This window comes from Schistocerca serialis, chromosome 1 (assembly GCF_023864345.2).
Source record: "Schistocerca serialis cubense isolate TAMUIC-IGC-003099 chromosome 1, iqSchSeri2.2, whole genome shotgun sequence".
Classification (NCBI taxonomy): Eukaryota; Metazoa; Arthropoda; class Insecta; order Orthoptera; family Acrididae; genus Schistocerca; species Schistocerca serialis.
The window spans coordinates 1,028,285,419-1,028,299,501 of record NC_064638.1 but is presented as its reverse complement, the minus strand read 5'-3'; the positions used below and the strand labels follow the sequence as shown (position 1 = coordinate 1,028,299,501).

Here is a 14,083-nt window from a genome sequence, read left to right as displayed (position 1 = left end):
GGCTAAACAGGGATGGCTAGAAGACAGATGAAAAAAAATTGCATGACCAGAAGAAACACTGACGCTGTCTATAAGAAAAAAAATTAGTTGTTAAGGAAACCTTTGAAGAAAAGAGAATTGTATTAATATCAAGAGCTCAGATAGCAAGCAAGTATTATGCCAAAAAGAGGATCTACATAGAGTGATTCCGTGATGATGTTACAAACTTTCAGAGATGATAGGTAAATCTATCAATTTGAGCCGGAAACGACGGAGTCGAAATCGATGAGAGAAAACTGTTCTGATACCACTGACAGTGGACTATTTCTACTGCAAGCTCTTTACTGTCCATGGAAGGAGGTAATGTGTGTCGAAACAAGAAAATATTGCCTAGCAAACATGTCCTCTAAAGTGCATACCTTAAGAACAATGAGCACTTGTTGAGTAGAAGAGATGAGTTTCACAGTAGCAAAGATGAACAATTGCTCGTAGCTCTTAAGGTTTCTTAGATCCAATGCTTCCTGATAGTTTTCCTTGTTATGGCGCATACTATGTCCTCCGAAAATATGGAAAGCAAACAGCTTTCGGTAGAAGTAGTCTACTGTCGGATGTATCACAACGATTTTCGCTTTTGACTGGGTCGCTTCCGAACCAGGGTCCCTTGCCTCCAATTGGTACAGTCACCCTTCTCCATCGTCACTCAAAGTTTCTAATATCCTCACGGAATCACCCTGTAGACGACAAACAAACGTGAGGACAAAGAGAAAAGGAAGAAGGTAAAGATAAGTTGGAAGGTATAATATCGCGAAAAGAATTTAACGGAGCACAGAAACAGCTAAGTGGAAACAAAGCCCCTGGAGAGATCACAGGACGAACATTAAAAAATTTAAAGCAAGAGAAAATTGTGATGGGACTAACCGGGAGAAAACAGCGAATGCACAGAGACTTGTTTGTTACGCGGCTGAGTGCAACAGAAATGAGAAAAATCTCGTCTGTTAGTCACCTGAAGAAAGAAACCTAGTATCTTGTTTTCTTTTTCTTTGAATATTCTGAAAATCACCTTTTAGTTTTAAAGCTACGAATCTCTTCAGCTCGTGGGGTATCAACCATCGTCCATCTCATCTCACGCGCCATCCTGAACTGAAAGGTAATATACGTGAATATGTACAAGTTCAAGGGTGGAGGGAAACCACCTGATAATGTCCCCTCGGGGTACGGGATGTCGAACTGAGCAAAGCTTTGGCACATACCAAAGTCTGGAAATGCAGAATCATAAAGTTACAGCCACAAAACAGCAGGCAAGAAATCGGGATATGCACAACTGTGGAGTCACAGCCACAAAAAGCAGCCAATCAGCGGGGAGCTTGCAGTAGTAAATATCCGTGAAGCGCATAGTGTAGAATTTCTGAGGCCGCGACATCATTCGGAATATGACAAGAATTTTCGAGAGGGTTTGCCAGTCATTTCTACAACGATGCCGACTTTGTTGCAGGCAGGAATTGAGAGCATTAAAAAAAGTGATGAGTATTTCAAAACTCACTTCTGTTTTCATTTTCACAGTTGTCTTAGTTCTCATTAGCTGGTATACCGTACTTGTTAGAATGGTAGTTCACTCATGCTCTCTGTACATTAGCAAAAATGAAAACGTGTGGGCTTTTGACATCAGTAAAATTGCAGCTCACAGTAGGTTTACCACATGTCCGATACCTCACTACAATGCTGTTTATATAGTACAACATATTTCTTAACAAATTAATCTCATTGTGTCATAGTTATGGTAGTTGATTTCATAGCCAAGTTTTACCCAACAATCATCATTACAGATAATTTGTGTCTAATTTAACGGGCTACGAATTTGCCTCGTTTTGACGGTTCAGCTGAATTCATTATCTTGAGTTAGTTTACTGAGTAACTGCGCTCTTTACCTTAATAAGTATCAGCGGGGTCAAGTTAGTTTAAATGCACACATTTCGACGCAAGCGATGTTGATAGGCTGTCGCCTTATGGCCGTTGTTCCACAAGGGCGCATTTACGACCTTTGCTGGTCTGTCAAATTTTGCTGCATTCGGTGAACTCTATCCTAGTGTATCCACTCTATTTCACTTCCTGATTGGCTGTCGTTTTCTACATAATTACTGGATTTGAAGGTCAGTGTCTCGATGTAAAAGAACAAACAAAGTTTCTGCCATACTGACACAATTGTCTGTATCTGCACGAATAGCGTAAAAGTCTTCTAATGGTGAACTCTCTGGTTCGAATCTCATTCATCGCAACGTTGTTCTTACTTTTATTTAAATTCGATATTGATAAAGAACAGAAATATTAATCAACAAGCACTGAACCATAATTTTTACATAGAACTAACGTCTTTTAATGTTAATTACTTATCGCATGAAAATACCAGAATTCACAGTAATTAAAAATTTTGTACAAAAATGCGAAACGTCATAGAGAAAATAATTTTTAATTTCCAGAGATTGATTACTCAGGTATGTAACTCTTTTTCATTTAACAATAAGACATTTCGCATGTCTATATCAAAATTTAATTTATTTTCGTTTCATTAACAATTAAAAATAAAAAGACGCTATTTTTACTAATGAATTATGATTCAATATCTGGTTATTGACATTTCTTCATGTTAGTATTCAGGAATTCAAATCAAAGTAAAAAAAAAAAAAAAAAAAAAACTTTTCTAGTATCGAGATTCGATTCAGCGAGTCTGCGATTACAAGTCTTCTACGCAATCAGCTACCACCAAATATGTTAATAACGCACAAGTGTTTTATAATCGGAAAACTTCTTATCTTCAAACGCAATCATCTAAAGTTTCGTTGAGAATTGCGGCATACTGCCTCAGGAAACTGACTTCCGGGCAAAGACCTTGAGATCCGATTGCTGTGAAGAAACTCGGAAGAGAGCAGAGCAGTCCGGAAGGTCCCCTTGTACTAGTAGTAGAGATGACAATCTATACTGCCCAATGCGACGGTGGTGGCGACGTACGACTACAGTCGTTCGCAGTTACCAGTAGCGGGTGGACTCGCAGCTGCGCCACGGCAGACACAGCGGCGCCCGCCTGCTAGATACGTACGTATCCGGGCGAGGAGACGGAGTGCGGCCGGCGCAGCCTCGGCAGAGCGACTCGCGCGCGCATCCCGCTGGCGGCGGCGGTGGGCACTGGCGGACCACTGGCTGCCCGCGGCGGCGGCGCGCCCCAAGAAGACGCAGCGCAGCACGTGGTCCGCGGCAGGGGAGGGGCGGCCTTGGCAACGAGGCGCATACTAATTGTCGCCAGGCCGTCCCGAAAGCGCAGCTGCTGCACCTGCCGGGGCGGAAACGCGGCGGCGGTCGCGCTCGAGGGGATCGGGTGGGTGGGGGGGGGGGGGGGGGGGGGGGGGGGGGAGAGTGTCAACGTCAGTCACTTCACCATTACGCTACTTCCACGAAGGCTTAAATGGCCACCTAGACGAGCTGACGTCTATATGCTCTACTGAAACGATAGCACGCAGTCACCATTGAAGGCTGCTTTTAATTCGATAAGCCAGTTTCCGGCTCGTCTTCTGACGTGAACACTTCGGTTTAAATTCAGGGGAAAACTTAACAGCAAATTTCTCCTCGAAAACTGACGGTGTCTGAACTGCACCTCAATAAAACCAGAAGACCGTCGTCGATTAGTGATACACAATAATTCTTGTTGTTTCTGTTGTGGTCTTCAGTCCGAACACTGGTTTGATGCTGATGCAGCTTCAGATCCTACTCTATCGTGTGCGAGCCTACTCATCTCCGAATAAGTATTGCAGCCTACACGTTTTACAGTCCGCTTACTTTTTTCATCTCTTCGTATCTCTCTACTATTTTTATCCCGCACACTGCTCTCCAATACTAAATTGGTGACCCCTTTGACTTCTCAGAATGTGTCCTTTTAGTCAGGTCGTACAAAACATTTCTTTTCTAACCAATTCTATTCAGTACCTCATCATTAGTTATGTGATCTACACATCTAATCTTCCGCACTCTTCTATAGTAGAACATTTCAAAAGCTTCTATTCTCTTGCCGCGCGGGATTACCGAGCGGTCTAGGGTTTGCAGTCATGGACTGTGCGGCTGGTCCCGGAGGAGGTTTGAGTCCTCCCTCGGGCATGGGTGTCTGTGTTTGTTCTTAGGATACTTTAGGTTAAGTAGTGTGTAAGCTTAGGGACTGATGAACTTAGCAGTTAAGTCCCATAAGATTTCACACACATTTTAACATTCTATTCTTGTCGTCCATGTTTCACTCCTATACACGGCTACTCTCAATACAAATACTTTCAGAAAAGACTTTCTGACTCTTAAATCGATACTCAACGTTAACACATTTCTCTTCTTCAGAAACGCTTTTCCTGCCATTGCCACCCTACACTTCATATCCTCTTTACCTCGGCCATCACAGTTATTTTGTTGCCCAAATAGCAAAACTCATCTACTACTTTCAGAGTCTCGTTTCCTAATCTAATTGCCTCAGCATCATCTCATTTAATTCAACTACATTCCATTATCCTTGTTTTGCTTTTAATGATGTTCATATTATACCCTCCTTCCAAGCCACAGTCCATTCCATTTAACTGCTCTTCCACGTCTTCTACTGTCTCTGACAGATTACAATGTTACATACAACGGTATGGCTACCAAATGATTTCGAGAAGCTGCAAAAATGGCGGCCAAGAATATGACCGTGGCGTATGACGTCATGACAATGTGCCCGTGTACACAGCAAACCTCCAATAATTATAGTGAAAGTATTTATTTTATTTGGCAATTTTCTGGATAAATACCATACAGCCATACAAATTACAAATACAATTCACTTCAAATAATAAATCCTGAAAATGTAACTTTAAATATTCGATTTCTGAAAGAAGACATTACAATTAAAGGAAACAAAAGAAAACAAAACAAACATGATCACACAAATATTTAAGGAGTAAGATGATTGAAGAAGGGAGAAATAAAAAATACATAAGGAATCAGTGAAGCAAAACAACGTTCGTGACTAAGAGAAAAAAAAAATATTTTGCCCGACAACGTAGATATTAACAAAGATATACTTCAGCGAGGAAAAAGGTGGTTACGACATGCATCTGGAGCGAAGCACTGTGTGGCTCTGAAATATGGCCAACAGGCAAAAATAAAATGAAATCTCTTGAAGCACTTGAGGTACGGCAGTGGAGGTAGCTGTTACAGATAAAGTGTATAGATAATACCATCAACCAGGAGTCCTGCAAAGAATTGGTCAAGAAAGGTCATTCAGGAGAATAACAGCCATAACGACGGGAATGGACTGGTCACATAATACGACACAACCATTTACTTGCAAGTGTCCTAGAAGGAATACTAATGTACGGCGAGAAATGCCGCCACTGGTATTTGTAAACAAGCTATACATAACGCCGGAGTCTTTAATTATGCAGAAATAAAGAAATTAGCTTACAAGAGACCCAGATAGAGAGCTGCCAACCAAAACACGCACACACATATTACACACGGAAGAATATCGCAAAATTCACTTACAATATTGATTACCATGGAGAAGAAATACAATCTTTGAGGTTCGCCGATGACGTTGTAATTCTGTCAGAGACAGAAAAGGACTTGGAAGAGCAGTTGAACGGAACGGATAGTGTCTTGAAAGAGGGTATAAGATGAACATCAACAAAAGAAAAACGAGGATAATGGAATGTAGTCGAATTAAGTTGGGTGATGCTGAGGGAATTAGATTAGGAAATGAGACACTTAACATAGTAAAGGAGTTTTGCTATTTGGAGAGTAAAATAACTGATGATGGTCGAAGTAGAGAGGGTATAAAATGTAGACTGGCAATGGCAAGGAAAGCGTTTCTGAAGAAGAGAAATTTGTTATCATCGAGTACAGATTTAAGTATGAGGAAGTCGTTTCTGAAAGTATTTGTATGGAGTGTAGCCATGTATGGAACTGAAACAAGGACGATAAATAGTTTAGACAAGAAGAAAATAGAAGCTTTCGAAATATGGTGCTACCGAAGAATGGTGAAGATTAGATCACATAACTAATGAGGAGGTATTGAATAGGACTGGGGAGAAGAGAAGTTTGTGGCACAACTTGACTAGAAGAAGGGATCGGTTGGTAGGACATGTTCTGAGGCATCAAGGGATCACCAATGTAGTATTGGAGGGCAGCGTGGAGAGTAAAAATCGTAGAGGGAGACCAAGAGATGAATACACCAAGCAGATTCAGAAGGATGTAGATTGCAGTAGGTACTGGGAGATGAAGAAGCTTGCACAAGATAGAGTAGCATGGAGAGCTGCATCAAACCAGTCTCAGGACTGAAGACCACAACAACAACAACAACAACAACGTTGATTTAAACTTAGTCATGGCTTTATTATCTGCTCAAGCTGTTTTGTATCATACAAGAAGTAGCTTCAAGAAATTGTTATTGTCATACACGCCTATGTTATTTTTACATCGTTACTGAGGACACGCCATAACATCATGCCGCCGACACTACATTCTAATGGTGAATTTCACGACGCCTGTCTTTGGGCGCAAGAGAACATGGGAAATCCTACTCGAGTCTGGGTGTGTGCGCGTGCTGCTTTCCCAGGTGTCACGATGTGAATAGGCGTATGATTCGACAGTAACTTCGCGCAACTTACAATGGTATTAATTGTGCTGTCTAATGGAACGAACAGGACACGTAAGGGAGTTAGAGAAGTGTTCATCTAGATGTCGTGAAAACACATTTAGTTATCTTAGGGCATGACGACACGTTATTGATGTGGTATATAATTTGGAAAAAAGGAGCAATTTAAATTAAGAAACTAAGAAAAAATTAGCTGGTATTCGGAAGTAAATTTTCTATGAAATTGGACGAAGTTAAAAACTTCAGAGAGCAATCTTCAGGTAACTGCGTGTAACGTATAATATTCTGCATGCCGTGTACAGTTTCTCTAAAGGTCATCGATGAAATGAGTCACTGGTGACTGACTGACACAGCTGCCTCTTGGCGACATATTCAGCGATCCCACAGACGGTTGTTACGCTAAAAATCGGCTACTAGGAAATTTACCTTGCTGAGTCACTAAGTAACACTACCCGAGGTCGCGGCAGATCTATTAAAGATCTTCATCTTACAAGAAAAAGTGGTCTTTGTATCCAATGAACTCCTGGAATCTCCTATGTCCGCGGCCAGACAGAAATAAAAGAAGGCGGTGACGGGAGGACGTGGGCAACAGCCCTGGAGATAAAGGCGAGCCACTGCCCTCTATATGGAGGAACGGGTGATACGCACCAGCCGTCTCTCCGACGCTCGAGGCCGTACAGACTCCGACCGCACGTGTACCTGCCGTCGGTCGAGTAATTGGATCTTCGACCCCGCTCACCTCACCTCAGTGCTGGGGGACTCGGGCGCGTCCGCGGCAGGAACGCTTTACAGTACCGCAACCGTAACCGTCGGAAGCATTGCGGGCAATTAAAAAGAGCGCCATAAAACGGCAAATGCCTACGCCAAGATAACGTCCTCGCCTGCATTAATTTACATTTGCAAACACGAAACGGTTTATCGTCAAAACTACTTCCCATACTACAGCGAGACAAATACGAAAACGTACGTCTCTTCATGTCGATTCATCTACATCACTAAAAGGGGATGCTATTATTTAGAAAATACACTGACAGAAAGATGCAACTCCAACAAAATAAACAATGAACAGTAATGGAAAAGTGGGGAACACATTTGTCTGGGTAACATATTTAAGTCGTTAACATTGCAACATCTAAGGTTAATAAAAGCGCGAGATAAATTACGGCAAAAGTGAATTGATGGTGCATTAATAACCGCAGTACCGGTCAGAATGTCGCACGCAAGCAAAAAAACGTGCATGCAAACGTGTAGTACAGGTGCCGGATGTCAGTCGGTGAGAGGGCGTTCCATGCCTGTTGCACTAGGTCGGTCAATGCAGGGACGCTTAATGTTGGTTGTGGATGACTCTGAAATTGTCGTCTGATGATGCCCATACGTGCTCGATTGGAGACAGATCTGGTGATCGAGCGGGCCAAGGCAAACAAGTCGACCCTCTGTAAAGTATGTTGGGTCACAATAAGGCTATGTAGGCGAGTATTACCCTGTTGGAAAAAAACCCCTGGAATGCTGCTCATGAGGGCTCCTGCTGTCATATAAAATCCCACCCCAGACGACACCTACAGGTGTATCTCCAGTGCGTCTAATCGGCTGACAGGCTGGTTGCAGAGCCTCAACTGGCCTCCTCATAATCAATACATGGTCATCACTAGCACAGAGGCAGATCCAGTTTTCATTAGGAAACGTAACAGACCTCCACACTGCCCTCCAATGAGCTCTCCCTTGAAGCCATGAAGTCACAAATGCCGGTGGTTTGGGGTCAGTGGAATGCACGATACACGGCGTCTGGCTAGGAGCTGTCCTTGAAGCAACCGATTTCTAACAGTCACTGTGGTGCCAACTGCTGATCAAATTGCTGCTGCACATACAGTACGATGCGACAGAGCCATACGCCGAATACGATGGTCTTCCCAATCGCTAGCCGGCCTGGGTGGCCGAACGGTTCTAGGCGCTACAGTCTGGAACCGCGCGACCGCTACGGTCGCAGGTTCGAATCCTGCCTCGGGTATGGATGTGTGTGATGTCCTTAGGTTAGTTAGGTTTAAGTAGTTCTAAGTTCTAGGGGACTGATGACCTCAGCAGTAATGGAAAAAATGGAAATGTCGTGTGGCTAGGGCCTCCCGTCGGGTAGACCACTCGCCTGGTGCAGGTCTTTCGATTTGACGCCACTTCGGCGACCTGCGCGTCGATGGGGATGAAATGATGATGATTAGGACAACACAACACCCAGTCCCTGAGCGGAGAAAATTTCCGACCCAGCCGGGAATCGAACCTGGGCCCTTAGGATTGACAGTCTGTCACGCTGACCACTCAGCTACCAGGGCGGACCTCAGCAGTTAAGTCCCATAGTGCTCAGAGCCATTTGAACCATTTGAACCCAACCGCTGCTGCAACGTGGTCGTCCGCAGGCCGATCCCCTTGAGACCGTACATTCTCGTGAATACCGCTGCTAGCAATCACGTACAGTGGCCACATCCCTGCCAAGTTTTTCTGCAATACTGCAGAAGGAACATCGAGCTTCTCGTACTCCTGTTATACACCCTTTTCGAATTCAGTGAGGTGATGATAATGACGTTCCCTTAGAGAAATTCTTGACTATCATCATCTCACCACGTCCGATCTCAAAGATACCTAACGCTCACGACCGTTACAGCATGTATTTAAAGCGAACCTGATTTGCACCTTCATCCTGGCGCAACTAGCACCACTCTTATGCGACTGGCGCAAAATTTGAACAGGCATCATCTTTCAAATCCAGAAACATGCCAACCAACTATCGTTTATGTCGCACAACTCCCTGGTGTTGCGATATTTTTTAGCGTCAGCGCGCGCGCGCGCGCGCGTGCGTGTGTGCGTGTGTGTGTGTGTGTGTGTGTGTGTGTGTGTGTGTGTGTGTGTGAAATTTTTTGGAAATTTGTGGTAAATTCTTCTGTGACCAAACTGCTGAGCTCATTGGTCCCTAGGCTTACACACTACTTAAACTAACTTCCGCTACGGACAACACACAAACCCATGCCCAAGGGAGGACTCGAACCTCCGACGGGGAGGAGCCGCTCGAACCGTGTGAAAATAAAAGACTCGATTCAACACTACTAATGAATCATTACGGGATGTCATTATTCCTTTATTTTGTTGTAGTTGTTAGACAAAGGTCTACATATCTTACACTATTAGGTGATAGCTACCTCTATAGCCATTTTTAAGTGATCGGATACGTTAGAGAAAGCCAGGTAAAGTGCAAATTATATCTTCAATTACAGGGTGAACCCAAACTCCGACAATATTTCAGAGGTTATTCAGGGACGCTTTCTGCTTTTCCAGAAGCTCTTCGGTGGCTCGTAACAAAGTAATAATTTATTCGGTTTGTTATCTCAATTACTTGGATTCACTGAAAATACCTTCACGCTAGTGGAAAAGTGTCCAATACACAAACACAGAAGCGTTAACATAAAATACAGAGTAATACAACAATGCAAAACTACTGTGATACGGTTGCCTTCGTTGCGAGGAAAGTTCAGCATAGAGTCGTTTAGATGCTCCTCCACTGCATTTAGTGAAGCAATACAAGAGGTGCACATCGGGAATCTCATCAGTAAACCTGTCGGGCCTGGTGCTCTAGCGGTAGCCGGCGCGGTAGCTCGGCGTCTTCGATGCGAGTGCTGCCTACGCTCCGTAATAAATAAATAAATAAATAAATGACTGAAGTAGTCAACGATGAACTTGAAGAGGCGTCATGTGACATCCGCCCAGACCAAATGCAGAGAAAAAAGGGGGCAGGAGCGTGTCCCTGTTAACCGAGAGATCACGGGATCTAATCCCTGCCGGGCCTCGATTCTTCACTCTGGTTTCAACACAACCATCACCTCTCAACGATGTGACGCGTTGCCAGAAGCGATTCACTGTTCGATGACGATGTTTGGTTTGTGTGGCGCCCAAAAGCGCGGTTATCAGTGCCTGTACAAAGTTCCCATCTTTACGCAGTCCACTATCGCCACGTTCACGAATGACGAAGAAATGATGAGGGCAACACAAACACGCAGTCCCCGGGCAGAGAAAATCCCCAACCCTTCCGGGAACCGAACTTGGGACCCTCTGATCCAGAGGCAGCAACGCTAGCCACTAGACCACGTTAAACTGTACGTCCCCTTTCCCCGGTTGGGTAACTGGGGTAGGTTAGGGACACGCAAGTAGCAGAAGTGGCGTCCTTGCACCAGGCAACTGAGCCACACAAAGCTGTTGTAAACCTATACATATCGTTGCGTATTACTGTTAACGTACTAGCACTATCGGACAACAAACTCGAGACAGAATCCAGCAGCAGTGAACAGAAGCGAAGAGTAAAGTGGACATTACTGCTGTCAACAGCAGCGGCGGATGGGCCAAGTTTGTTTGCCAACAAGAAACACAGCGAATACCGTCGACATTTGCAATGCTGTGAAGATATTTTCAGATGGCCACAGGGAACTAGTACCAAAATACTCAGAAAATGTCCCTCAGCAGCTTCCAAAGTTTTGTCGCTGGTGCTCGGTTTCACTCAGTACACGTAAGTATGGCAGCCGCCGGCGCTCACATCCTGACACAGATTTTAGTAGTGAACAGAGCACTACCATCATTAATCACTTACAAACAGGTGTTGGCAACAGCATTGTTGACCGCTACATCAGTTTCACAGTAGATGACGGCAGTGTGAGCAACAAATGTTTACCAATGTGGAGAGTGTTACAGGACGCTCGAGACGGCTGTTCTTTAAAAGAACAGTACACTAAAATAGATAATATCGTCTTAGGGGTATGGAGAATGAAACAACAAGCCTTCCTGCGAAAATGTCTGGAAAGCGATACTGCTCTGAAATGTACTAATGCTATGGCTTAGTGGCACGCGCTCCGCCACACTCTAAATCAATCCATAACAACAGGCAAAGTTCGGCTAAGATTTGTTCGCCACCTCTTCCTTACTCGACTTGCCACAACTTGAATGTCAGATCCCACCGCACTACGTGTCTGCTGTAACGCCACACAGTAACGTTACTCAGGCGCTGCTCGACTACTGGCTATTTATCGTGGTTTGCTGTCCCTGGTTCAGACATTGTTAGACTGAATAACGCACTAGATTACTTTGGGGGCGGTGTACTACTAGATCACAAACAATTCCACTTCAAAAACAAACTGTATGTAACGAAAAATAAACCTTCGTTTTCTTTGGACACAGAGAGTCGTATGAAATGCGAAATAAGCAGTGTTTATTAGGGCTGACGTCATCTACACATACCAAAAACGAATTTGCAAAAATAGAAAAAATGCGCCCGACAGTTCTTACGAGACACATCCAATGTACAGGTAAATAGGAAGTTGACAGTACCGGAAAACGCTCGTTGCTTTGGCGACCGCCTCACACAGAAAACCGCACTGAAATAGTTTGAGTCGTTATGTGTACCACTTGAGCATCAGTGATCAGGTTACACTTACGAAACACTAGATGGAAGCGTCCTTTAACCTACAAATAAATTCACACCACGTAATCAGTTACTAAACTTTAACCCTTCAAAAACGACGCGATTCGGAGACTTTGCTTGAAATTCAGGAGACAGCTTCGGTTTTAGTTAGGCAGAAACCCTGGAAGACAACCACTTAGATTTCTGTAGTCCTATGGATCTGCGTAGCATATTTTCCTCGACAGCTTTACATGTTAGCTTACACACTGACTGTTTACAAATTGTACCAAGATGTTACAATTAAGTACACCGGAAAAAAGAGTTACGCTCAGGAGATGTCACGTTAATATTGTGTAACACCGGCTCTACCCTTGATTACGTGCTGAATTAGGCGAGTAAAAGAGTCTATAAGTTTCTAAAGCAGTGCCACATCCCGCTGTAGCCAACCGATGATGATCACATCCTATACACTATACAGCAACAAAATTGCGGGGATGCTGATCGTTGCGTTTCACCCGTTGTTTAAAATGGTCCTAAACATTTCCTACGGAATCTAAATTGAACGTCGAGATGCTGTTTGCCTGAACGTTCGCAAACCAGGAATGTATGCGTGCAGCACTGTCAACACGGCTGTCGCTGTCGTCATCTTGGAGGACAAGCGGGTCCAATGCATAGTCATCAAGAAGATACAGAGGAAAGGTTCAAATGGCTCTGAGCACTATGGGACTTAACGTCTGTGGTCATCAGTCCCCTAGAACTTAGAACTACTTAAACCTAACTAACCTAAGGACATCACACACATCCATGCCCGAGGCAGGATTCGAACCTGCGACCGTAGCAGTCGCGCGGTTCCGGACTGCGCGCCTAGAACCGCTAGACCACAGAGGAAAGGGCAAAACTCGTCAGAGGGAATGTAGACAGCTACAAGGGGCGTTCAATAAGTAATGCAACACATTTTTTATCTCGGCCAGTTTCGGTTGAGAAAATTGGGTTGTGGGATATCGTGGAATATTCCGACATCAGGCCCAATAGTTTCATGAAGTTCCCATACGTGGCGGCCGCTGTACATAACTTTCAAAATGGCCTCTGTAACAGAGTGCGTTCCTAGCAGAAAGCTCTCATTAAATGTCTTTTGGTGGAAAACCAGAGCATCGAAGATAATCAAAGGCGTTCGCAGAACGTCTACGGAGACCTGGCAGTGAATAAAAGCACGGTAGAGTCGTTGAGCGAAGCGTCTGTCATCATCGCAACAAGGTCGCACAAATCTCTCAGATCTCCCGCACACAGCTGCGTCTCCTGTAATGTTGGAACGTGCGGACACACTCATTCCAGGTGTCGAGGAATCCCAGTCGAAAACCTCGCTGCACAATTGGACGTCTCTATTGGTAGTGCTGAAACACTAGTTTACCAATTGTGGTACTTTTCTCCGCCTAACAGAAGACCATAAAGGGCAACGAAGGACCATCTGTGCAGAATTGCTTACGCGTTACGAGGCCGATTGTGACAATTTTTGTCAAACACCTTCACAGGCAATGAAACGTGGGTTCATTATGCCTAACTGGAAGCAAAGCGGCACTCCATGAAGTGAAGTGTATTGCGCTAGCCTCAGGAAATTGAACAAATAACTTCAGTGTGTTCGTCGCCACAAAAATGCAAACGAACTTCTCCTTCTACATAACAACACAAGGCCTCAATCAAGTCTGCGCACCCAACAGGAGCTCACAAAACTTCATTAGACTTTTCTTTCTCATCCACCCTACAGCCCCGATCTTGCATCATCCAATTTCCATCTGTTAGGACCAATGAAGGGAAGCAGTACGTGGATGATAGGGAGCTTATTGATGCAGCAAGATGATGGCTCCGACGTCGAAAACTAAAACGGCACCATACGGGCGTATAGGCCTTCCCAGTAAGGCGGCGTAAAGTCGTCGCACTGAACGGAGGTAATTGCATTGTTATACCCTCGAAGACGAGCTGCTGTGAGCCATGTCCGACTCCAAATGTCCATCGCATGTAGT

At 44.3% G+C, this 14,083-nt stretch overlaps 1 protein-coding gene across 6 annotated transcripts in view; it reads right to left on the bottom strand.

Annotated features, from left to right (window-relative positions):
• Positions 1 to 14,083, bottom strand: part of LOC126413773 (regulator of G-protein signaling loco) — a 244,224-nt gene that overhangs the window by 124,551 nt on the left and 105,590 nt on the right. The window contains exon 1 of one of the 6 annotated variants that reach the window (XM_050083297.1): positions 3,071 to 3,154. The exons of the other annotated variants lie outside the window; for them this stretch is intronic. Within the exon in view, the coding sequence (XP_049939254.1) occupies positions 3,071 to 3,133 (63 nt within the window). The 5' untranslated portion in view covers positions 3,134 to 3,154. Of the gene's footprint in view, positions 1 to 3,070; positions 3,155 to 14,083 lie in introns of those variants that run through there. 6 annotated transcript variants of the gene reach the window in all.